Source organism: Paralichthys olivaceus, chromosome 16 (genome assembly GCF_024713975.1).
Source record: "Paralichthys olivaceus isolate ysfri-2021 chromosome 16, ASM2471397v2, whole genome shotgun sequence".
NCBI classification, from domain to species: domain Eukaryota; kingdom Metazoa; phylum Chordata; class Actinopteri; order Pleuronectiformes; family Paralichthyidae; genus Paralichthys; species Paralichthys olivaceus.
Window position 1 is genome coordinate 14,023,334 of NC_091108.1, and position 26,982 is coordinate 14,050,315.

Below are 26,982 nucleotides of genomic sequence, written 5' to 3' on the forward strand. Positions count from 1 at the left end.
GCAGAAAGGAAGTAGAGAGAGACGGCATAAGTCTGTGAGCAAAAAACTTGATATGTCATGAATTGATTTGCCTGTGTGTTATATGCACCTCTGCCTTTTATACATAATACATCCTTATATTTGTTATGCATGGAAGAGTGAGGAAAAGAATTGGAGGGGCAGATAGAGTGACACATAAATATTCAAACCTTCTCCTCACATGCACCAATCACCTGTTCCTAATAGATGTGTATAAGCCCATTTATTTGAACTCATTGAATAAAGAACACCATCTGTCACAGGGTCTTTCTTTCCACCTTATTCAAATCAAACTATTGCAAAGGAAGAAACATTTTTGGGGCTTGTTTTTGCTACAAAGCCACTTTCTAATCTATACGAGTGCTGGGTCAGCCTCTCGTCACTGACCTTCACCTTCACACAGGGATAAAGGGGGTAACAGATACTGGAGACTGCGGTCTGAGCTGCATGACGCAGACCACAGAGAGGAGGAGGAGGAGGAGGAGGAGGAGGAGGAGGAGGAGGAGGAGGAGGAGGAGGATGAAGGACTATAGTCAGAAGAAACCTGTCTAAAACTGTTGTTGCTGTAGCTGTTGTCTCTTGGTCCATAGTCGTAGAATTGCCCCATTTTGTTAATGAGCACATCCAACTGCAAATATTGTAAGTGTCTCGTTCGTCTGGATGTTGGTTTGCAATGTGACATTATTTGCTCATTCTAATTCAAATTTCTACCCAGTAAGTAAACAGAAAAACAAATCTCTACTATTTGTCCTCCTCCCTTTGTTGTGTGTTAGCAACCTGGCCTTGCAGCTTTAATTTCATAGTGTCATCTGTTTTAATTAATAGTAACGACCACATCTGATTGGTCTAATTACACAGCACAGCGGAGAGAGAGGGAGGATTGAGGGTGGGGGAGAGGGACATATCCAAAAATGAACTCCATGATCCAACAAACCCCCTGCCCCAAAATTCCCCCACCCCAAAACTCCCCCACCAGAGGACACACTCTCAAAGGCAGGCACACACTGTCCTGTGTCCACACATGGTTTACTGCACTTGTACATACGACAGCCTTTGAACTACATGACTCCCACAACAACACAATGGCGCCCGACCATCGGTGGAGGAGAAATGCAGGGAAATTAAGAAATGGAGCAGAACAGCAACAAAGGAAGTCATTCAGATGGAAAAGGGAGGGGTGAGAGAAACAGTGAAAATGAAGAGGAGGGATGAAAAAGACAGAGTCAAAGTCAATCATGAGGAGACAGACTGTAACAGGGAGAAAACGTTTGAAGTGTAAATGTGTAAAGTTGTAAGAAAAAAAAGAGTGGAGATACCCTCTGAGATGAAGTCTTTATCTCCATCAGGCAGTAATTAGTGGTGCCAATCATCATTTTGAGGTGTAAAAAGCTGAGGAGGATCCTGAAGTGACTTTAAAACACTGTCAGTCTACAAGTCTTCCTGCTTCTCTCACAGGACAAACACACGCTGCCATCACCTGTTGGCATTCTGGACGTCTGCTGCTGCTTGTGTTCAAGGTTAAACCTACAGGATCAAGCACAGTCCAGCCTTTACTCATGCATGCCGAACGCACATACACACACACACACACACACACACACACACACGCACACACGCACACAGACATGCTTACTGTGTCCTTGCAGTGTCTCTGTCACATTAATGCTCATCCACACTCACAATAGAAACACTTGCGCAATGACATAACAGCAGCGTTGATTTTGAATTTGACCTCACTTTGACTCTCCTATTACGCTGCTGCCACTCGAGCTCTCATCTCAGTTAATATGAAGGACTGTGGATGAATGCTGCTGTTAGGGTGCCATCAACATGACATGTAGATCCATATAGTCATGTTGATTTTCACTATGAAGTAGTTTGACACAAAATTCTAGCAAGAAAAAGTGAATGGTATTAAATTTGTATTTAATGTTGGGCTTATTTTATTATTACAGGACAACCAGTCCAGCTTAAATACTATAATTACCTAACCCTCATTTGTCTTCTCTCACCCAACCGGTTGAGGCAGATGGCCGCCGACATAGAGACTGGTTCTGCCGGAGGATTTCTATTAAACTGTGAGGTATCGACCATATATAAGATATATGAGATAATGTTTGTTGGGATTTGCCTCTGTACAATTAAAATGTAATTAAATTCCTTTCAAGTTGCAGTGAAACTCATTTTCCTCTACAAATGTCATACAGCAGGAGACATTTCTTTATTCTACATACTTGATCAATGACTCCCAAAATTAACCACTTTCAAGAGAAAGTGGTTCAGATTAAAGTTGGACTTATAGTTACAGTGTGAAAGCTCATAAACAGGAGTTGGCTCTAAATTTACAGTCAACATTAATAAACTGTGAGTAAAATCTTATATCCTGATAGAGGTCACTTCATATGTTATCTCCTTCCAGCAGATGTTGTACATTGTAAGTCTCATCCGTGATTACTGTGCAGGTGGTAAAGGTGGTCAGTGGTGATTTGAGTTTGTTGTGGGGACCAGTCTGCAGTGTAATTTGCAAAGTATAGTTTTCAGGTCAGAGAGAAGGAGCCCAGCGAAACCGTAGCTAGATTAATTTGATGTTATCATCATATTTGAATCTAGGTGAGTGAGGTCTGTGTCTGTGTGTGTGTGTGTGTGTGTGTGTGTGTGTGTGTGTCCTATCTTTCTCAGTTTTGAACTTTTGACATTAAGCAGTGAGGACATTTTTGGAAAGTGAAAACCTTTTGGTCAACATTTAGTAAGAGGCTGTTTAAGGGTTAAGGGCAGGGTTGGTAATTTGTTTCTCAGAGACTTTTTATTGAATATATTAAAATTCTTTTCACTTCCTGATCCATCAATAAACAAAGTCGTCTGAAAAACAGGACACAATAGACAAAGATTAGCGAGTGAGTCATGGAGAAGTCGACTTCTAGCAGTTGTCAGTGTGTTTACTAGGATTACCAACCCTAGCTTTAAGAATCAGATTGAAGTGGTAAGGATCAGGGTTAGCAGAATTTTCCATTGGTAGAATGTAAGGACATAAAAAAACAAAACACTTCCAGTTACTGTTTGTGTCAAATCGTTACCATTTAGACCAAATGCTATTAATTAGAGCGCTGGTACGTTCTTTAGTACTCAGTCATGTGGAGACAGTTACAGCAAACAACACACTGTGTCTATCTCGTTCTTTCTTTCTGTCCTCCCCTCACCAAAAAAACAATTTCAAATAATATGAATGAAAAATAGACGGAAATAGTAAAAATTCTCTGGTTTCCGTCACTGCAACATCTCTTAATTAGCCGCTGTTACTGAAATGAAAGTAAAAGATCAAAAATACACTCAAACCTCCTGGAGTCATTTCTTCCTCAGTGAGAAGTGACGGATCCATAAACAGCCCTGCCAGGTATAATGTCAGGAATAATTCCTATAGAGCCCATATCCAGAATGCATTATTAATTCTTATTATAATATAAGAGCTTGTATGAGCCTTTATTGTAATGCATTAAGTCTTATAGATGTTTCAGATATAACAGCCACAAAGAGCCACCGAGCGTTGAGTGGAAACTATCAGCATGTTCGTCACTTCAGAAAAATAAAAAGATGGACTATAAGCATTTAAATTAAAAATCATCATAATGCATCAGAAAAGCTTATGTCAACTTTGAACATTTTTTTATTCACTAGTGCCTTAAACTAAACTAGAGTCATACCATCACTGTATTTTAATCCATTTCTATTTTAATTATTTTAATTTCTACTTAATTACTTTACATTTGTGTTACAATGTTAATGTAGTTGTACAGTGTAATGCATCAGGGAGTATTACGCACGTACCAGCTCATAATATTATTCTATCTTCAGGGGATCCTTTCTATAAGTTGAAGTTCTGTCCACGTTACTCATGAGCTGCCCTCCACATTTTTACAGTGGCCTTGTGTTGCATTATACAAGTAATTAGCCAGGTTAATGAATTCATTGGAATTCTTGGTGCATTAACAATAAGATTTAATTCTTAATGACACATTTTCCCTCATGTTTCAGCCTATAAGCAGCTCCTCAAGCTAATGAGGAGATTCATTGTGAATGATCAGCAGTGAGTCATTTACCTCTGCATCATTACACACTCAGTGCATTAAGAAAAATGATGCCACAGAATGAATATCATCACTGGGTGTGAAGAGATTTACCTGCAGGTTACCACAGATACGTCACATTGTTGAATAAGATGCCAACACAATAGACAGTGGACCCTAATAAGTTATTTTGGATTACAGAGTCCTCAGAGAATTATTGCTCTATTTTTATTGAAATCAATTATTTCAAGTGTTTAAAATAACTTTCTATTCGAGATACTGCTCGTCAAAATGAGTTCAGAGTGTTTGAGAGCCAAACTGCAAGATAAAACCAGAACAATTCCATGAAGATATGAAGATATAATAAAAATGTAATGATAATGATAAATATAGTGATAATGAAAAATAGAAGTAATTTCTCTCCTTCTTTCAGAGTGCTTGTTTAGGCAGATGTTGGCAGCACTGGTAATCAAACCAACAACCTTTAGTTGTTTTCTCCACATTCTGCTATGACAGCTCTATTTGCACTCGAGTGTCAGGCCTCTATAAATTCAGCGAGAGGGTTAACTGATGACGTTACTCAGAGATATCAGATTGACACAGTGTGCGGAGGGATCTCAGTGAGTGAAGGACTGCTTCCCTGATGAGACATTTTATATGGATATGAAGTGTGACCCTGGGTCTGCTGTGATGGGAACAAGAAGTAATAGGGTCACACAGAGTGACATGACGCCTGTAATGAGATGCAGTAGCACCGCGGTGCAGAGCAGGATTTATTGTCTGTAGACAATGATAATGGGAGAAAAGGTGAAAATGGCAACGGCAGCATCACTCTGATGATGGATGTAAAAGCTGACCTGAGGGGAGGCCTGGGAGCTAAATAAAGACAGACTATCAGAGAGGCTTTTAAGAGGAAAACTAGAGGGAGAGTCAAAGAAAAAGAAGAAATGCTCAAAGTCAAAATCCGGTAAATGATGAAGTACGATGACACTACAGCTAGGGACTATTTTTCAGAGAGGATTAAGATGGTGAAGGGTATCCATGGTAAGAGCTGATTGACATTTGAGAACCATCAATGTAAAACACCTGTGGCTGACGGCACTGTAGCAATTTAACAAACGTATGTTTGTCTTTATTCACAGATTACGAGACTAACATTGTCATTTGAAATCAAAATTGCATACGGCTTGAACCAAATGTGTAAAACAGCTCTGTTCATATCTGGGACATTTGGGGCTCTTTTCTAGATAGTGGGAGGAAGTGAAGACATGTCTTGCATCTTTATATATAGTCTATGATTTCAACCAAATAAAATCATGTGTAAACAAACTGTGGAGATGTTTTATGTATGTTGATTTCTTAGCAAAAGGTATATCAGATCAACTTCAGATCATTAGGTTTCTCAAACTGCCTAAGAGACTGACAAGGACAAACACAACCGTTACTTATAGAAGAGACGGCTCAGGAAAACATGATCCTCTCCTCTCTCTCAAGTCTCCCTTTTTGCCATAAGCTCTATCTCATCTGTAACAATACACCTCTCTCCTCCTGTAGTGCTTTTCCACATGTAAAGAGGAAACCTCTTCAGCCACTGCTTCTTCTCTGCCCTCGTTTCACACTCTTTATTCTGTTTCGCTCCTTACACTCTCCAAGGTCGGAGCATTTGATTTTTCCCTGGCACATCACTGTAACTGCTTTATCTCCAAACTGTCAACAGGAGACAGAAAAACGTGTGTGTGTGTTTAGCCTGATGACAATGCAGTTTTTATCATTATCTGCCTAATTTTTGGAGGAGCTTCAAAGCCCCAGAGGTTAAAGAATTAGAGGAGCATGTAATCCTTTAATCCTTTAATTAAAGTCAATGTAATAGGAAAATGAATAAAATTCTAATAACACGACAAAAGTGGTAAAATTGAAACTACTGCACAAGCCCATATGTCTGCTCGTATGGATGTGTACATATATATGGTACAACCAAATAGTTAAAGGTTTGAAATAACACACAGCTCAATAATGTGACCTCTGGTGTATTTTCCCACAATACCGAGCTTTTTCTCTCCTGATCTAATGTCACTCTGCGGGCCCACTGCAGCAGCTGCCGCATGTTTGTCCTGTTAACGTTAAACGAGAACAAACATTTATATAAAGGAAATCCACAAACCTGTCTCGTATAGACGTCGACAGTTGAGAAAAACATGAAGACAAAAAGCACACGCGTATGCAAGGTCACAAATACAGGAAATAAAACAGACACACACGCACACCTGCAAAAATCAAGGAAGATCAGATAAAACTGTGTGAAATAAACACACACAAACACACACACAGAGCATAATCGTATACCGAGGCTTTGAGCTCAGTCAAGGGCAAATAAGCCCAATGCAGTCACATGTAGGGTCTTTAACTTGATGACTTTATATTTACTCCACTGTATGTGGCTGAACCATAGGCTGTTTATAAAGACGGACGATGTATCTCCACTTCTTCTCACTATCAGAAATGATTTGTGCCGTAGTGAGGCTGCCAAACATACACATGCTCTACCAATCAGGAGTCAGTCTGTCAGCCATCAATCATGATGTTTCACCTCGTTTTTATAGAATAAAATAACTAATTGAAAACAAACTTACTGGGATACTGAACACTTGAGCATTCATAAGAGTGATGAGAAGTATAAAAATCTAACCTAACGCTGTCGGCCACAGTCACATGGATTCAGCATTATCTATTTGTCTTAAAGGTGTTAACATAAGTTTTCTCCGCAGCTAACCATGGGTTGTGACCTGGAACAGGTGGTGTTGATAGTCGCTTGCTAAGAGCCTCAACCATCACTGTGATTATGAGGTTCCAGAAGTTATAGCCAGTTCTCAAAGCTAACGTAGCCTGCTGCATTTACACATTATATCTACCTTGTTGAATGCTCTCCATTTGACAATGGAAATGATGTTTTCTTGCAACATATTTACACATTTCACAAGTCTTCACTTGCCAAAACCTTTTTCAAGTTGAAGTGGTGCATCTGATTAAGTAAATCACAAGTATGAAATAAGAAATTAGTAACAAATGATTTAGTCAGGACTGTATGTTCAGAATGAGCAGATGCAACAAGAAAAGTCCAAAGGCTTGAAAAGTCATTGGATTGTCTTGTTTCAACAAAACAAAGGGAAAAAGAATCAACACCGAAAACTTTCTACCAATTATAATAAAGTGTGGCAGATACATGCTTATAAAGGCATTGTGCTCTTGAATCAGTGATACCATATTTATTTGTATATGCCTTCTGTGAGCTGCTGCACTGCAGGCCCTTACTGTGCATCTACTGACAGAGGGCAGCAGTGCAGTAAAAAGTGATTATTAATGTCCCAAATTACAATTAAGGTTAATTCTGCACATTAATGGCTGCTTTGAGAAAGTGAGTTTAGGATTTAAGAAAGAAATAGAACATTTTTAAACCTTACTCAAACAAAGAGCAAACACAACAAATCAGGGATTAGCAGGAGGTGTATATTTACTCTCCGAGCACAGCGCTCTCCTTTTCAACACATGAGATGTTGAACTCTGCCAAACACTGACGTCCTTCACAAGGAAAGGGAAGTCGCCGTTATCCATAACTAATGTACCTCCGGTGGTGTCCTGTATCTTTTTCCATGGTAAATTGTGCAGCACTGAAGTTTTTTAACATAATCACGCTTTAAGATGGTTTGAAGCAGCCGTTATTCAGACCTAACGCAGTGCTGCTGCAACAATCCATGGGGGATTTGTAAGAAAACTCTTTTGTACTAAAAAAAGGATGCAGCCACGGCGTGGGTGGACTAATGGCTCCAAACATAGTTGCACCAAGTCCATCCTACACAGATTTAGGGAGGAGGGTGTGAAAAATGCTTTTTTCTCCCCTCAAGTCCTCCCTGAACACTGCATCTTAAGTTATTTGGCTACAGCTAACGTTGGTAGCTCAAGTATTTGTGCAGATCCACTGTTATGAGTCATTCTGCATCTTATCGGCCACATTAGTGTCACACAGAAAGATGGGCATTGTGGGCAGAGCTGACTATACTACACAGAGGAGTTGGTGGTAATACAAGCCATGGCACTGTTTCTTTTTAAAGCCCTGCTCTCTCTTTTTCCTCCTGCATTCCTGTAAATCCACTGCTCGCCTTCTCCTCTGGGATGAGACGGCGAGAGAGATGAGAGAAAAAACTGGGGGAGGAAAGATGAGAAGGAGAGGTAGAAAAGTAAAAGAGCGGGGGAGGAGGACTTGGGTGAGGAAGAGGAGACAAGATGAAGAGATGAAGTAGAGGAGAAGAGGTCATGAGATGAGAGGGGAAGGACGGACTCAGAGGAGAGAGGGTGTGATTAGGAAAAAGGCAAGAGCACAGCCAGCCTGTCTGACCCTGAGACATCCTTGACTGCTACAAACTGCAGGGAGGTGGACTTATAAATATGTCAACATTAGAGGAAATATGTTGGTATGATTTACCAAACACAACCATCAATTCATATTCCTGCTTACATGTTTAGCAAAATGATAAAACATCCCTCATCCCTGTGAGTGATCTGGAGCTGCTGATGTTGAACCACTGTGGCAGTTTGTTAGTTGTATATTTCTGGACCTTGTATGTATGAAATTGAGGATGTATTAAAGTGTTGTGGTGCCACATCACATATCCACATATTCAATGACGTTGTGTCAGCCAGTTTTAGCCTTTTATCTGTTTGTATATCAGCTCAGTTGGACTACAGATGTAGCAGTAATTGATTTGGACATTTGTGTTCACATGTAAAGCTCCTCCAGGTGAAGTGTAGAAAAGCAGTTAATGTCTGAAAGCAGCATTTATCTGTCGCCGTGCACAGCCTCTGTCTGGGTAACAAACTGCTGCTCTGCCTCTGACACTCACAGAAAGGTGTGAATCTCAATCCCAGGGCAACACTGTACTCTGAAGGAAGTAGGAAAGGTTTGTCCAAAAAGTCGCTGGATTCATTACGAGGTCCTTTCTATAAAAATTCAAGGTGGTTTAATCTAAAGACAAATGGAATAAGTTGGGAACACTGCCTGTAAATGTCCCACAATAGAAAGTCTGATGACCTATAGTGTAACTTGATCACAAACTAACTGTATCCTCCAATCACACAGGCATGGAACACATAATGACATAAGTGAGTCTGACAGAGAGTAGATGTAAATTGTTAAAGAGCAAAACTTCATAACTAAACCTGAAACCATATCTCTATACTAGAGTAGTACAACATCGTATGATTTGCATTTGTATGATATCGACCTATATGATAGTTTCCAGTAAATAATTATAAGAGTAAGATAATGCTGTAATATTTTAAATCATTCATTACATTATACATTCAAGAGGGAAATAGAAATGTGTTACTACTTATACTTGTAAAGTCTCCTGTGGCTTTGCAGATGACAGAAAAGTAGCCTTTCAGGAAGAACAAGCTATGAGGAGATGAGGACAAAAATAATGATTATATCTCCATTCATACTGTAAGTGAGACCAACATGTGCAGATGCGATAGACAACCTCATTAGACAGCTCATGATATGGATGATTAGGAACACTTACTGTGTTTGTGTGTGTATGTGTGTAAGACATAAAAGTACAAAGGCAGAGACAGAGGATTGTGTGTGTGTGTGTGTAAAGTAACATAAGCGCACATGCATTAACACAAGCATGAGCTCACACACGTGCACACAAGCAGCAGGCGGGCTTTAACACCAACCTTAGTGTGACAGAGACAGACTGAGATAAAAACGGCTGATCCCTTCTCTGGCCTTGCCAGGTCAGAGGGCGTGTTTATCTGGGTGCACGTTTACTTTCTCACTCACACACACACACACACACACACACACACACACACACACACACACACACACACACACACACACACTGTGTAAACTGGAGTGTAACACTCCACCTGCCTGTTTTTAAATTAGAGATCTACAGGGGGAAGACAGCTGTATATTTACATGTCATCATTACCACCCATGCTCACCTCCACTTCTTCCTACAGTACAAGCACTAAAGCTAATTGCAACAAGTTTATACCTGCTGCGTGGAAATTGCCTCGAGTCATTCTGTCATTCTGCAAAATCACAAAGTGTAGAAAGATTATGAGGCAGGTATGAAGAATACAGGATTTCATCACAAACAAATGCTCAGAGCTTTCCCCCACAATTTCTGGTACTGCTATGTTTCATCTGTATCCGTAAGCTTTCAGAAAACATGACCAAATTAAAATCAATATTCAGAGTATGGACAGAAGGCTCTGTCTGTTTCTATCTAATGTTGAGCATAAATGAGCCTTAAGACTGCACATGAGCAAGCTGGATCTACATGTGTGGAGCCCTTTAACTTCTCTCAACTACAAAACACTTGAAAATATATAATTATCTCTGACCATCTTTGATAATTACTGTTTCTTCTGATATTTTACCATTCACAACACACACTTTGTCATCTGCTAACACACAAAATATAGAGAAAACAAACAATGACACCAAGCACATGTACAAACACACAGATTCAGAGTTCAGAGTAATGATAATCTGTGAGGTGCACAGGCTCAGATTAAGGCTGCAGACGGACCAAACATGTGAGCCCTGATACAGAGAGCGGCAGAGGGATGCCAGCAAATTCACACAAACAGATCACGTGTTAGAGCGTCGATGTGTGTAAAATATAAGAGATCCGATGCATTTAAAAAAAAAAGAAGAAATAAGTGTTTAATGGTAATGTTGTAATGACGACTGTAAAACAATGACGGCTGCAGCAGCAGACCAGGCAAGCAGGTAATCAACATGTCCAGGAAATGGAGTCAGAAGCTAAGTTTGTTTTTACTGAATCATTTCATTTGTTTATTATTTGGTTTATTTATTCATTTATTGATTTGATTTAACTTTTTTTTTTGGTGATGTTTGACTGGCTAACCCCAAAGACATTACACTACAATTGTTTATTATAATTTATGTCAAATATGTACTTTATGATACCTCAAGGTATATTTACATTAACATGCAAATATCTATATGAATATGAATGCATCCATCTCACACACTCACACACACACACACACACCAAAATCATCATCTACAGTATACAGCCCTACTAAACTCTTTTAGTTATGTAAGTCCTTGTTACTCATCAAAAGCCAGTCAACAGTGAGCAGCTCTAGTTAAACAATGATAGATGCTGCTTAAAGGCTTATAATTCATTCACAGCCTTTCTGGAAGTAAGAGAAGTATTTGATGGCAATCATAAAAACTTCCGATAGCTTTATGATCCTCAGTAATGTGGAGTCAGCAATAAAAACTAGGAGGTGCTTATGTTTAAGTGTTGATAAGAGGAAAGTTTATCGGCTAAGCCACTAGATAGGAAGTAAGTGAAGAAGAAGAGTGAAGCCAGAGACATAACCCTAACAAGACCTTGCCTCTTAGGATTCAGGGATCTCTGGTGTAGTGGCTCTATTATTGTGAAGGGATCTTACACCTGCAGCCTTTAGGAATAACTGTGACAATGGGAAGCTGGAGCCCAGCGGGACATGTTGGTGAGTGAATTTTTAACCCTCTCAAAGGGTGAGTAATTGCATGCTTGACATCACTTAATGTCATGTTAAGAAACCATCTCTTTCTCTTCACCTTCCACCAGCCTCTAAACAACTCAAGATTTTGCTGGTTGGTCCCAGACGGACAGGTAGGAGCTCTACTGTCAACACCCTCCTGGGCCGGGGGCAGATTTTTGACACCAGAGGAGGTGGGACCAGCAAAGCTGCCAGCTCTGTGACTGCTGGATGCCATGTGACCGTGGTGGATGCACAAGGCTGGGGTTCATCTGAAGAGTTTGTACCCCGAGAGGAGAAAATTGAGCTACTGAGAGCTTTGGACCTGTGTGGACCTGATGGCCCCCATGTTGTTCTGCTTGTGATCCCTTTGCTGGACTTCACTGAGTCTGAGAAGAGGGTAGTACAGAGGAGGATGGAGATCTTGACTCCCAGAGTCTGGAGACACACAATGGTGTTGTTCACCTTTGGTGACAGGCTGAGGAGACATGGCTGCAGTGTGCAGGAGCACATCCAGTCATCAGGCGCTCCCATGTTCTGGTTGATGGACATGTGTCGCTATCGATACCACGTATTGGATAACAAGACAACCGTAAGCGCCCAGAGGGACATACAACAGAAGGTGAAGGGAGGTGGGAAGAAACAGAAAGTATATTGGTGGAGGAATGATGACAAGGGGGCAGGAGGGAAGAACAGAGGAAGTGAGTCAGATGACAGACAGGAAGGAGAGCAGGGCCAGGTGAGAGAGCTGCTGAGTAAAGTGGAGGACATGTTGCTGGAGAACGGGTCGTGGCACTTCTCTCTTCACATGTACCAGAGGATGGAGGAAGAATGGAGCCGCAGAGAGCAGCAGCTGAGAGCTCAGCTGGAGGCAGACACCCATGTGGGAAGAGTGAGAGGAAAACAAAAGACAGCGGAGGCGAAGATAAACATGGAACCAGAGGAGGAGCAGAGGTTATTGACAGGAGAAGAAGAAAGAGAGAGGGGAGGTAGCCTGAGGAAAGCTCAAGAGAAAGAGGAGGAATGTGCGGAGAGGAAGCTAAATAGAGAAGAAGATAAAGAGGAGAGAGTGAAGGTGGAGGTTAACAGACAGAGCAGAGAGGAGGAGGGGGAGGATGCATGCTGTGACAGCGGACAAGAGAAAACTGGAATAATGGCTCAATATTGGCCTAATGGGGGTCAAAGGTCAGTCTTTAGTCCAATCAGAAGAATCGCCTGAGCAAAAACCAGTGGTTCTGCAACATCTGTAGTCAACAGTGACACATTAGCCTAACTCTTGACATGTGCTCACCCAGCAGCAATAAACCTCGAAACAACTGTGGATTCTTCAGGGATCAGACTTATAATATTCCTGTGGCTGCACACGGACATTTTACTGTTGATGTGAACGCATCTGACTCGAATAATCTCCTACTGTGCTCTTCATAAGAGAAAATGCACAGATAAATAAAAAAGGAGAGAAAATGTTATTATGCCTTTCCTGTAAATATCAAGCTACAGCCAGTTAGCTTAGCTTACCATAAAGCCTGAGAAAAGGGGAAACATCTGGCATGAGTTTTCTAAAGGAAAAGAAAATTCATAAATATTGTAAACTTATGCTACTGGAAAGAATGTGAAAAAAGTTAAAAAAGTATTTTCCAAAATGTCAAAAGTATTTCTCGACTCAAAAAGATTTAATATATAAATGAAACACTTCAGTATTTTTCATGTCATCTTTGTCATGTGCTGCCAATCATTAAGACTTCAAACTTCCACTATACACCATCTATTATATATCTGCTCTGCATCATATCTATAAAATGTCATATGGTCTGAGATGCTGCAGCTGCTGGTCCTATATTCAGCTCCCATGCAGGAGAGATTAACTTGAATTGGTTTTGCTACTAAAATCATCAGGAATGTGAAACATTGTGTGATCCCAGACCTCAGCTCTCTCTCCCTAATTATGTACAGTACGTTCCCAAGCACTGGGGATGCTTATGAAACATGAGACAATGTACCATTCTCTCATACTAATGTAATTAATTTTCTTTGCTGGGGAAGTAATCAACTATGCACTGAGTTTGTCATTTCTCTCTTTTATTTTCTTTTTATGTTTTCAATTTGTGAAAACGAGGCAATCACTGACGCTGCATGCAGGTTTTTATGGCAGAGCTGAGGGACGTGTGGTCTACCACCCATTTTATTACATCTGAGCAAATTGTCAATTGGCTTCAGGGAATTGCTGTCTCTCTTCAGCTGACACAGACAGTTAATCCTCATTCCTGGCTCACAGTCATGATGCCATGCAAGGTCAGTCATGTTGTACTGGCAAGTTCAGTCTCAGCGCGGGCCATCAGGCAGGGGCCGTTTCAAAAGCCCAAAATCAGATTAAAGTATCTCTTGATCCTTCATACTGGAATAGATTCAGCTCTTTCAAATTAAAAAGTAATTAATAATAATAACAAAACTAAATGTCTAAACGCTCAGAGCTTGTGGGTCAAAAATTTTAACACTATTACTTTGTGAACAGGGCATCAGGAGAAGGGCATGTGCAGACATTCCTTTTCTTTCTCAACACTTTCTTGTAATTAGATGTGGAAAGCCGCTGTGACACTAAATTGGCTGAAGGAGTCCTCTGTGCATCTCCACACAGCAGCCTCTGAGAGATCCAGTGTGTTTACAGGGCTTTACTGCAGCCAAACACTACACCAGATGCTTTCAGCCGTTACTTCCTCTCTACTAAGACCGCGTGATCAGGGAATTTATTTGCGAGTGCGTTTGATTGGGATCAAAGCCTACACAGTCTCTGGATGGCACATGATGAAGTCTGCTACCAAAATGTTATGAAAAGAAATCATTTATGAGAGGGGTTTTCTTTTTTTAGAAGCTGAACCCTTCTACACCCTTAAACCATTAAATGTTTATAGCTCTGAAGACAAATTCACTTTCTATAGTTTCATTCAAACACACAATGATCTGCCAGAGTCAGTTTTGGTTATTTTACATGTGTTTTTCAATTGTTTTCATAGATACATCAATTCACAGGTGTTATAGAGTACTATATGTGGGAAAAGACAGATAAAGCCTAAGAGCAAGCTTTCTAAAACCTGATTGATTGCCTTATTTTGGTCGAGTTGCATTGTGGGTAAAAAATGTTTTAAAAAAGGGGCCACATCCTATAGAGGCTGCATTTGAAGTTCGGCGCAACTAGACTGTCCCTTAGTGAAGACTCCTTCAAATGCATATGGGTCTAATTCCATCACCGAGAAATGAAGGCTCCCAGGAATGGATCCATCTTGGCTCAACCAATCCCAGGATTCATTGACGACAGCAAGCAACGAGACATTCAGTGCTTTCATATTAGGTTCCACCTCAACCAAACAGCTGACAGTACACAAGACCAAGGGCCATTAAAACTTTCTTGTGGTGTCCAACTGCAGCTCTGTTGCTAGGCGACCGTAGTAAAGGTGGAAAAAGCCAATTACAGAAGTCTGCCTAGATCAGGAAGGAGTACTTCCTTTGTGGGCCTCATAGATTTCATCCTCTGACAGAGGCCACCCCTGTATTGGTATGCAGCTTATCTCTGGTGGATTTTTGACTAGTGTCCATCATGAGTTTGACAATATCATAAAAGCACAATGCCAAATCTGTGGAATACTCTTATACAGGATTTATATAGATAACACCCACATTTGCTATTTAGTCATGAATAAATACAATTTTACAGGAATATTCAACATCATTTCTTCCATACCAGACGTAGACAGCTTTTAAGACTTTGGTAACCAACAAACTATGAGTTGGTCTTTGTCTTTAGTCCACAGACAGAACCGAAGTTCAGTTTCCTGACATACTGGTTCCACTGCAGCAGTGCATTACTAATGTCTCCCGCTTCCTCAAGGTCTTCTGTGGAATTAGATATCATACTGTTTTTATTGGGCCTCATTGCACAAGATAACATTTTAAATTACCTAACCACGGGATAACCTGTTTTATGTATTACGCAATATGGGTAGATGTGATCTAGGCTCAGTTGAATGAGCGTTTGTGACCAATCGTGTCTTATGTAATGTTAACAAACAGTATTGCTGCACTCCTCAGTAAATAAGGGGAACTAGTGTGTTGTGTGAGAGTATAAGTATTCTCAATAATCACATGAATTCCCATCTTACATTAAAATGGCTTTCCTCTTCAAAAAGCACACAAATAGTTACAGATTGCGATCTAAAAAAAAAAGTCTATGACGAACTAAAGACATCATCTTGGATCCATGAAGGTATCTTTTTATCTATCTGGCAGAGCAACAGTTGCTTGGGGGAGCACTTGTCATGGATACTGCTGTTGCTATGAGACAACTGACAACCCATTTGATTTTATCTCATCTTCATCTGAAAGATGAAATATTCCAAACTTTCAAGTGTAAGAAATCTCACTTAAATATAAATGTAGCCACAACTTTCACATATCTTTCACAACTTTAACATACAATGTCATCTGATAATGAAACATTTCGGTTAATTTATCAGATACTGTGCTCACAAAGATTACGTTCAATCCCCAGTGTGGCAGGCTGAGAATATAAGGACGGTGTTCACATGATAAAATGTAACTCTGATCCTTTATGTATGTTGCACGCCTGTTTCCGAGCACACAGCATAATCACAAGACACTGAACAGTGTAGCTGAGAAACACGCTGCTGCATGACGACGTGACCCACTGACCTACTGAACCACATCTTAAACTTTAACAAAGTACAAAGAAGGCACTTTTTCTCCTGAGCCAGTTTACACGAAACACAGAGAGTTAAAACCATTGATCACATGAAGTCAGTGAGGGGAAAGAAGGCGAATTGGTTGGATGGTGAGATTTATATTAGTGTGTATGTGCAGAGGAGAGCTCAGCACAAAGACTGCTCAAAGTGAAAAAGTCCTGCTTTAACGAACCCTCTTTGTGTCACACATTGCAACTTCCATCCTGTGTTCTTACACACTGCCCTGTGTCCCCATAAAACCACTGCCCGGTGTTTTTCATTGTGTTTATGTGGCAGTAACTGTTGTCCGTTCTTGAAGTGAGACTAGGGAACACAGTAAAACATTTCTCGGACATGCCTCCTTTTACTAATTCACCTTCACTTCCTTGATGCTCATAAACAAGACCTCCACTATTTCACTAAGACCGCTAAGGTGAAACAACCTGCAGTGCAGCTACATACTTTGCCGATAATGATTTACTGCAAGGTGACTTCCTCTATTCTTGTTCTACTCTGGCTCCCTCCATAGTGGATGCCCTTGTTGCAAAATTAATTTATATCATGTACACACTAATTTAAAGCACATTGCTTTTGTTACAATCAAATCTTTTAAGAGTGAACATAAAAGAATGAAAGGCCATGATAAGCAACAACAGAAGTACACCTGGTATCGAACAAGATCAGAGTTATAGACCAATCACAGCAACCACCAATGCTATACTACTTTATATCACTCCCCAAACATTATGACCCATCCCTGACATATATAAATGTTGTGAAATGTTTTTACCACGATTAGAGATGTCTGACAGTCTTCAGCAGTCAGAGTGAGTGACAGTGTGAGTTCAGACAGCAGAAGCTGACTGGACACAGAACCCAGCGGAGAGTGAGGGGGCCAAGGGGCAAAGTGACTTAAAGAAAGAGATGTCCAGTCTAATGTGATTTATTTTTGAAGCGACACACCTGAAATCATAACAAACAGGACCATGTGCCTCTGTCATGTGCCTCTGTCATGTGCATCTGTCATGTGCAAGCCATCATAAACAGGATGTTTACTCTGCAGTTGGTTGCTTGGTTGCAGAAAACATTATGAAAGAGGAACAAGCACAACAGAAAGTGACAGTGTGGATTTCTATTCAAGTTGGATCTGTTACTGTATTTGCAGCACTTGTAAGTTTTTTCCATGTTGCTTTCACCATGATAAGTGAGTTGGTACTGATGACACCCAATCAGGAGGAGAATCTGGGTGTCTGTGTCATTGTTTCCAAAGATTTCTACTTGTCTAGACTAAGACGCAACCCTGCACTTTTCTAAGCAGCGTTTTTAAATGTGTCTGTTCTAGAGGCTCAGAAATTCCAGCATTGCGTTTTGTTGTGATTCGTTTTAAAATAAAATGAATTAGGACAGACGGAGTATAAGAGTGAATAGCTTGAGGCAGAGTGACAGATAAAATACACAGAGGGAGGGTGGGACACTGATCCTAACCCTTCTGTTCCTGAGTTATGGCATTGAACAACAGCATAACATATGATTTTTATTTCATTCTATTAGACATTGAAATGTGACCTAATTACCAAATTAATTTTAGATTTATGGCCAGATAAAAGTCTTTGGTAACATAAGCGGGATCTTGACCTTTGACCATCAGAATCTAGTCTGTTCATCCTTCAGTCCAAATTTTAAGAAAATCCCTTGAGGCGTTTCAAAGATATCACATTCACGAGAATGGGATAGATGGATTTATGAATGGACGAACCAGTAACATAATGCCTCAGTTCACAGCTGTCACCAGCACAGGCAGGGGTGGATTCTACTGGAGATCATAAAACTGAAGAAAGACAGTAAACCACCAGTTGGATTGGGGGGCGGGTATTATCCTCGAACAAATGATTCATAAGACTTATATTGCAACCTTTCGCCCTGCACACTGAGCTTTGTGGAGGAATGAGAGCCCTGAGTATCAATGAAATATTTTGAGCCGATAGAAACTTTTCAAGGTGTAAGATTATGAATGCACAGAAGCAGCATTACCCAATTTATTTGGGCAACTTCAATGTTAATAGGTATAGTTAAATATAAGGAGAATATATAGGCTGAAACTCAGATGACTATATTTCCGGTGTACAGCAGCTGTCAGAGATGAGAGATGAGATTAGATTTAGATGCACATCTCAGAAGCCACTTTCCATAATACGCCTTGATCTTTAAACGGTTTTGTCACAGGAGGGAATAGAAATCAGTCAATTTTCTGAAAGAGGCACTTTACCAGTTTACCTACTCAGGACTCAGTAGGATTTCTACATTTACGGGGAAAACACACAATGATTAAGAGCTTCTTACAAATATGGCATAATTGTTAAACAGCCGGTTAGGCAATATTCTCTATTGTTTCATTTTGAGATAGGAAAGCAGCTAAGAAAGTACCAGATCTGTATCATTATGTGGATAAGCACCATGGATATGTCTCTTTTTCTACATAAAGATCCATACATCATTCAATTAGAAATGCCCTGCTTCATAATGTTGAGGAAAGTAATTCAGAATAAAGTCCTCTTTAATCAGATCTGCCCCCTTATCCAAAATGTTTCCAACAATGTTCAAACCCAGAGAAATCCACAATTTTATTCAAGGCAACATAATTGTGTCATATACGCTTTACTCATGGGTTTGCTCCGCTCTGCTGTAACTTCCGGGGCAAATGACGTATGACAGAGGAAAAACACACTGTAGTCAGTTAGCCAGTGAGGTACTTCGTAATAGATTGTGATCATTTACATAATTTGCTGCTCGTTCTTTTGCCGAAGCTGCCTAGTAAAGCACAAACGAAGAGGAGAGCGACCCAGGAAGCTACTGGACAAGAAAAAACACCCATGATCCCTCAAACTAAATGTTACCAGCTGCAGTTACATATTGTTTAAGATTCATTACATTCTTAAAGAACAAGATGATTTTATTTGACGCACATTTCCATGTAAAACAATAAGCTAAGTAGTAAGGTTAATCACAGCTCTTAGCCCATTTAGACCTCGACCTGTACGTCGCAATTGACTTCCTCATATGTGGCTTAAACTGACAAATGTCACAGTGTTCGAATGTTTTCACCACTGACTAACACTTGCCATATTGTGAAAGACATAAGAAACTGTGGGTTATGAGTTGCCCTCAAAAGAAAGTCTTGTCTCTGAGCTTCTTTGCCTTGTTTTGTTTTCCGAGGGAGAGACCGAGGACAGAGCAGGATGTTATCTGCGCCTGAGGGGAGATGTGGCAGAGGCCAGAGGCTCCACACAGCCACTTTGAGTTGCTGGTCTCCTAAGTTGTGATGTGCAAAAGCAGTTGTTGGAATAATCACACTGAAACCAACACTGAGTGTAGACTGTAGGGAAGAGTAGTCTTGTGTGCACAATGCTTGTTCCCAGAGCTTTTAAACACAAAATCAAGCAGAAAGTGTTGTCCAGCTACACACTGAGCCACAGATGGTTTGCTTTTAATCACATTTCCTGATTTACTTTAATGTAACAAGCAAATATTGAGGTGTGAACAATGCACAAAGCACACAGTCTGGTGTAAGTAGGTTTATAATGTGGAAATGATAAGCATATGTCTGTGATTTATCACAGGCTCAAATAACCTGATGGGAGTTGAGCAAAAAAACCTGACATTGTACTGACTTTCTGAGAATAAAACACAAATCAGTCTGAGAACTGTTGTGTGCGACAGGCAGATTAGAGTGTGGTTACATATACAAGACACTAAGTTTACGTGACTGAGGTATAAAGGAACAAAGAAAATGGATTTTCCCAGCTCCAGTTTCTTGGCCATGTTTACACATAATCTGTTCTCAAATCAGCTTTTCCCATGTGGACATGTACATGACAAAAACGTTTAAACTTGCTGTGACGACAGTGCGGCAGGATCAGAGGAGAGTTTCACAATAACTTTTAAAATGAAAAGGTAATGCCTCCAAAACAAGGGGCGAGTACTGACCTGCAGCGTGTATATGCAGATTCACAATAACCAGGTAACTACAGTGCATGCAAATGTGTGGATTTCTCTGAGTTACCCTGTAAAATGTTTGAAATGTACGATTCAAAATTGGTAAGATTCAAAAACCGTGAATATCAAATAGGTATTGGATTCGAACCTGGGGAGACTTGTGCAGTACGATATAAACAGAGCTTGAACGAGTGAGCAGAAACCCAGATTAGCCAATGAGAGCGTGCTGACCCGGAAACATCACCAACTGGATAAACGCATGTGTTTAAAACTGAAACACAGCATTACACGAAATTACACAAGAAAGCACAACCACCTGACGTCACTGGCAGCTTTTATTCTGAAGTCTCGTTTGATTACGAGTTTCTGTGACTTTTCAAGTCTCTAGAATTGCGACCCAGGAAGCACGTGTTTAAACGCCAAATGCCACTGGAGCGTGAATGCTTGCACGAATTAAAGATTAAAATTCGGTTAAATTCTGTCATTATGTCTGCGGTCAGTTAAGATTTGAAAATCCTCTGACGTGCAGCATGCATTATGGGCAAGAAAACTCAACAAATGACTGACAGGGAAAATATGAAAAAGCAAGTGAGTAATGCAACGTGTAATGCAGACAAAGATGGGTGTGATGACATGAGCAACACACTCCACCCTAAACGGCTCCAGTAAAGCTGCAGGATGTCACACGGTGGAGAAACTTCCCCGTGTGTGAAGGTGGGAAACAAGGAGTGGCTGGAAAACACTAAAGCCTGATCTGTCAACTTTCCACGATTAGCAGAGTTGAAGAAAAGGGTTTTTCAAGGACATTAACACAAACCCACATTACATCATGTTTCTGCCCCATCTGCACGGAGACAGGATTCCTGAGCGCTAATGCAAGCTCCCTTCACCTGACTGAAGTCATGACATCATCCTCACAAGATGTGCCAACAGGACACGTTAAAAGAAGTGTTGTCATGGCAACAGTGCTACGTCTCTTCAGCGGGAACAGATGAATGCAATTCAAGAGAGTTCATAGACAAGACTTTGGTTTCCCCTTCATGTGTCGCAAGAGAAACACATAGTCGAGAAGATGGTTACAGAGAGTAACTGAATTCCAGGCAAGTGTTCATTAACAGAACTGAAAACACAAACTGGAGCCACACAAATAAAGTGAACGAAGTAACAGATAAATCCGGTGAGTCTCATTCACCGGGATGAAGAACAGCACAGAAAGAGAAAACAAAAGAGAGAGAGGCAGAGAGACATTTCAAAAGAACTGAATCCATGAGAGGACACAAAGGATTTCAGCCTGACTGTAAATTGGTCATGTCAGGAGTGTTGATTAGAGGATGACGTTACAGCTTCTGGACAAAGAGTGAAGGAGGTGAAGAATGGGGAGGGATTATCTTGCTTTCATTCATTACTGCTCTCATTCATTACATGACAAACAGTGATTGGATCAGCCCCTGCTCGTAATACCGGACCCGGTGTGTGTGCGGATTTAATCAATGAAAGCAATGACATTGTGAATCATTGGTCATCAAACACTTCTGCATTACAAGCATTTTTCTTTACAAATGCACATTTTTTGTGGTTTAAAAAAACCCTGTACACGTCACCATCTTTTCCTCAGTGCCTGTCAGTAAGGTAAGGACAATTGTTTTTTTCCCTCATATATCTTTGCAAAAAAAAAAAAAAAAACTCATCCAAAGAATCCACTTGTGTCTGGGAAAAATGTGGCTCACAATTATAGTCTAGTCTGTGGCACGTTAAACATGGGATTTATGGGTTCGTAAAAAGAGACTGTTGAGCTGATTTCAGCTCCTCAGCTTTTTCTCCCTCACATGAATTTTCTCTGCATCTCCCGGTGGCTAGAGTTGCTGCGCGAAGCAAAACAGATCCATCACAAGGTTTTATTGCTGTTTTCAATAATTCTGAAAATTAATCACTTTCAAATGAGTCTCCAACAGACTGACCCACACCTATAAACGACAGAGGAAATGTCTCTATATGCAGTAAATGCAATATATTTACACACATGGGAACTGAGGGGAAATGGATTGAGCGGCAGGGTAAAATGGGGCAGTAAATATGTGTGAAATCACTCTGGTTTTCTTTGTGACGTGATTCAGTCTGTGCCTCGTCTTTTCCCAGTGTCTCCCGGCGACTGTGCAGGCAGTGGAGGTAGTGAAATGTTAAACATGTTAAGTCCCTCAGATGTGTGACTATTCTCCCGCAGGACAGCACTAAAATTGAGGATGTTTATTTTTTTGTCATCTTCTCCCACAGTGGCCTCCTGTCATTTTTTTCTTCAATTCTCCTCTTCACCTGCAGATACAGAATATTCTGCTGATCGCTAATTTCCTCTAAATATCTGCCTGTTAATCTCCCACTACCAGCCATGTCCCTCATTCCTTTGCAACGTCTCTGTAGCACAGTTATTATAGTGAATAGTCAAAATAGAGGCTACGTGGAACAAAATTAAAAAGGATGCAATGTAGAAATACTTCAGATCTTTCCCTGTGTGTTCCTGAATGTTTAATTTGAATGTAATTCAACATTAAAACATTTTGGGTAAAAATATTCACTTGACAGCTGGTAACTAAGCCAGCAGGCCTGGCTCTGTCTGTCAGCAGACGAGCAGAAAGCAAACAGTAAATCTGGTGTTGCACATGGACTCCTCAGACAGTTACAGCAGGTTTGGAATGAAGAAAAAAAACACATATGGTGAATACGAATGCCTATCACTGCAAATTAATATATGAATGTTTTTTTAAAGTAAAAATGTTTAGAATGCTATAAACCTATTAAACTTACTAAATAACAAAGACCTGGATCTACTGTGCAGTACTCCTACTATCCTTGCAGCATAACTAAATAACACGATTAGATATATAAAACTAAAAACACATTGGCAACAAATGCACAAAAAATTGTGGGAAGGAAAGTCAGAAATGTATAAATGCATTACTTAGGCTTTTTGTTAGTTTGTTTAGTTTAGCACTCCTTAAATTGACCGCTGCAGCCAAAACACCCCACTCAAAACTTAATTTGAAGACGAGCTGTCTCTGTTTCCCTCCCTGGATTTCCTTGTTTAATTTTCATTGTACAAGCTGGATAATGGAACAAGTTGACTCTAAGCCATGCTGAATTACATTGTACATCTTCATTTGATATAACAGCAGCACAAGTAAATGTTAAGAGCGTGTAGACAACAATATCGAACAATAACACCACAACCATCAACATTCATTTTCATCTGTGCACAGGACAAGACAATGAAATCAGGAAATACCTCTCTAAAATGACATAATTCAATGTACAATGTGCACAACTACAGATGAGGTTTGACTCTAAAGGGAAAGAGTGAAAGAACTAAACTGATGGAATCAAATATGTGTTAAGTATAAAAAATACTATGATGGAAATATTTCATAACATTAAATAATGTGCGGAACAATATATGAGAATATTACTGTATTACTGTGAGAATGTGGACAAAAAAACACATTTCTTAACATCACATACATTGTGTTGTAAAAAAGCCTCCAGTCCCCAGGTTTTAACAACTTCAACATACTCATGTGAAGGTGGTGGCAGTCACGTTGCTATAGAGACAGCTATATCTGTAAGTAATAATTGTGACAGTGCCACTGGTTTCCTGGTCAGGGCGTGAGTTAAATCATAAATTAATCTAGAATAAATCATCTTGGTTTGAAAAGTGGTTCTCTGTGATAAATTTAAATGTTTTTTATTAATTTTGTTATTAAAATCTCCTGCAGTAAATTAAAGAAGATTCATGTCAAATACCTTGTGTTAGTGCTCATTAGTGAAAGCGGGTACACATAGCTGTGGCCTCAGGGTGCTCCTACAAGCTGGGGTGGATCAATAAAAGCACATTGGGGGAATCTGAGAGTAAAAAACCGATAAAAACAGAAGCATAAAAGAACAGTGAAAACAGAAAAAACAGTTGTGTGTTGCCACCAAATCATTGGTGCTTCCCGTATTTGTCTAGGATATTGGTTTAGTTAACTGAAGACCAGGTTAAATCGAAGACGATCCCAAATCACGTCTCATGAAATTTGCATAACCACAACCTATGAATCAGGAGGAGTCCTAATGACTCTGGTGACAATATTTGGTGAAATGCCCCAACTATTATCAGGATGTGAAAATATCAAACCTCCATGGATAAAACGTTAATAACAGAAAGTGTAAATAATCAGCCCCATTGTGTCTGTAAAGAGCTTTACAGGTGTCATATAATGATGAAAATGTTTTGATTGCAACACTACAAGGCCACCAGGGCAAATTTGTAAGAGGGCTAATTATAGTGCTGCATTAATTCGTCCATGATCATAATGTTGTCATTGCGAACATGTTAAAATGCTAATGTTTGAATTTAACTTAAAGAACATCTGTGCCTGTGAGCAGCTTAAACATGAATCCATATCCCAGCAGTCTTACCTCAACTAATAAGACTGACTTTCACCCTGCAGCCCTTCATTAGCGTCCTGTATCTGTCTCCGAATCTCCTCCATCACCTGCTGTATCGTTTCATATCATCTCCACACAAGTGACCTGAACGTGTCACTTGACCTTATTATCAATTTACCCCTAATTCACTCTTTCTTTCTTTGTCTTTTGTCATCCTGTCCAGGATCTCACTGCTGCCTCCCTGTCATTGTCGATATATTTAGTTTTATTCATCTTCTCACATTCTCTCCATTCGGCCTCTTTTTCTTGGACTTCATTCATTTCCTCTTTTGTATGTGGGCATCTGTCTGTTTTCTGAAAGCTAGGAAAGTAGGCATTGTATAAAAAGCTTCACTTTTCAGTTTCATACATGTTTCTCTGCTCGTCTTTCTTCTATGTCGCCTGATCCCCCCCACTCTGTTTTTCTTTGCCTCTCTGCCCCCCACTCCTCTATTCATCTCTGCTGTTGAATACATGATTATTAGCACACTGACATGACACCACTGTTGAATCCCAGAGCCGGCGGTGTTTAGATCCCAGAGCAGAGGCTGATGAAGGAAACATGCAGCACTTTCAAACACACTTCTGAGACTTTTTCAGGGTAATCTCACAGTGCAGTTTCAGAACAGCCAATCACAGTCATTTTTGTGGCAGTGTGTCAGAAGCAAGGCTGCAGAGCACAGTTGAAAAGACGGTGGCAATAGCCCAAAAAAGGACTTCAATTTGAGAAGAAATCTTGTTGATGCAGCTTCCAATAACTGGAGGCACTGTAAATTAGACTTGACACTATTAGTGTCTGTAATGTGCAAGGTGCAAACCATAGACTGTATATAAAGGACATGATGGCTTCCAAAACTGAAGCCAAATAATCCAGATCGCCCCCTGGTGGAGGGCTGCAGTTTAGGTCACAAACTCTGCCATGTTAACCGATGGGACACGGACCAAACTAAAAACACGGTACATGTTCAAGTGTGCATTTTTCTAAGAAGTTGCTATTGGGATGAAACCCCATGACTGACAGCTGAAACTGACTCGCAATTTGTCTAGCATGAGCTTTGGTGGGACCTCAATACTGTGGCTCCACGCCACGATCATTGCTGCGCAGAATCTGGTTCCAAATGACATCACCAGTGCAAGATGGTGGCACAAGTATCCAGAATATTTATGATAAATGTTCTTACAATGGGAGAAAATGGCGACACATCTAAATACACACTCTATTGTGCAAAACTACTACTCTTTTGGCTTTATGTAAAATTGAATGTAAGCTTTAATGTAAATTATCAATCCAACCTGAACAGAACTGTGAGATGTAACTATTTACCAAACTGCTCAAAGTCAGGGTTGAGTTGTGTGAGACAAAGCACACAGTATATACTGTACCTTTCTTTGTGTGCCTGTAGTGTGCATGGGCTCAAGCAAGAAGCTGCTGATGGCTCGTCTAAATGTGCAATGGGCCAACACACACAAAAAAAAAAAACCCTCAAAGAGAAACCAGTGAGCACATGAGACAGAGGAACGCTGAGGGGACAAATCAGGGAGGCATAAAAAGCAGAGTGCAAGCAATTACGCCTGAAGCTAGCTGCTAAGTTAGGCTAAAGGACTAACCCACATTTCACAGAGCCAGCAGATTATATGAAACTCCAGCTTGTGTTGACTGTCAGGCAATCGAAAGCTGACGCAATGCATCCACACAGGAAGATTTATTATTCACACTGGTGAACAAACCTGCGGTGGCACAAAGTGAAACTGCAAAAAACCACCAGAGCTGAACTGAAGCTAACCTCAAGACAGAAACTATAATTAAAGGATCAGTGTACCCATATTAAAACATCTTCTCACCTTCCGAAAGTGGCGTCTAAACACACAGACAGTTTCAGTTTTAAGTGTTTATACAGTATGAAGAAAAAAAGTTTTCCAGATACAACTTCCCCACAGTTACAAAGAATTATCCACAGACGTCACTGTGACAGTTTTACTTAGAACTATTTTATCAGTGAGAGTAGCAACAAAGATGTTTCTGGAAGGACATGTTTTTTTTCATTTTTCAGTACTGAGCTGCACAAATAAAATGTTTTCATCATCTTTGTATTGCAATGGCGGCAGAAGTCTGAGAGATAAATATTTCAAAGCCTGAGCAGAAAGTATCT

General features: G+C 40.2%; 2 protein-coding genes across 8 annotated transcripts in view; one reads left to right on the top strand and one right to left on the bottom strand.

The window, feature by feature from the left end:
* Positions 1–26,982, bottom strand: part of LOC109636993 (SPRY domain-containing SOCS box protein 4-like) — a 71,529-nt gene that overhangs the window by 2,427 nt on the left and 42,120 nt on the right. The gene's annotated exons all lie outside the window — the stretch shown is intronic.
* On the top strand, positions 7–26,687 carry LOC138405064 (GTPase IMAP family member 6-like). Its single transcript, XM_069510998.1, has 2 exons — positions 7–11,636; positions 11,738–26,687. The coding sequence occupies exons 1-2, from the start codon at positions 11,606–11,608 to the stop codon at positions 12,865–12,867; spliced, it is 1,161 nt and encodes a 386-aa protein (XP_069367099.1). The 5' UTR covers positions 7–11,605; the 3' UTR covers positions 12,868–26,687.

Bases quoted from the DNA above. Each gene is read 5' to 3' on its own strand.
- LOC138405064 (XM_069510998.1), top strand. From the start codon at position 11,606: ATGGGAAGCTGGAGCCCAGCGGGACATGTTG. The intron at 11,637-11,737 runs GTGAGTGAATTT...ACCTTCCACCAG, and splicing joins GAGCCCAGCGGGACATGTTG to CCTCTAAACAACTCAAGATT.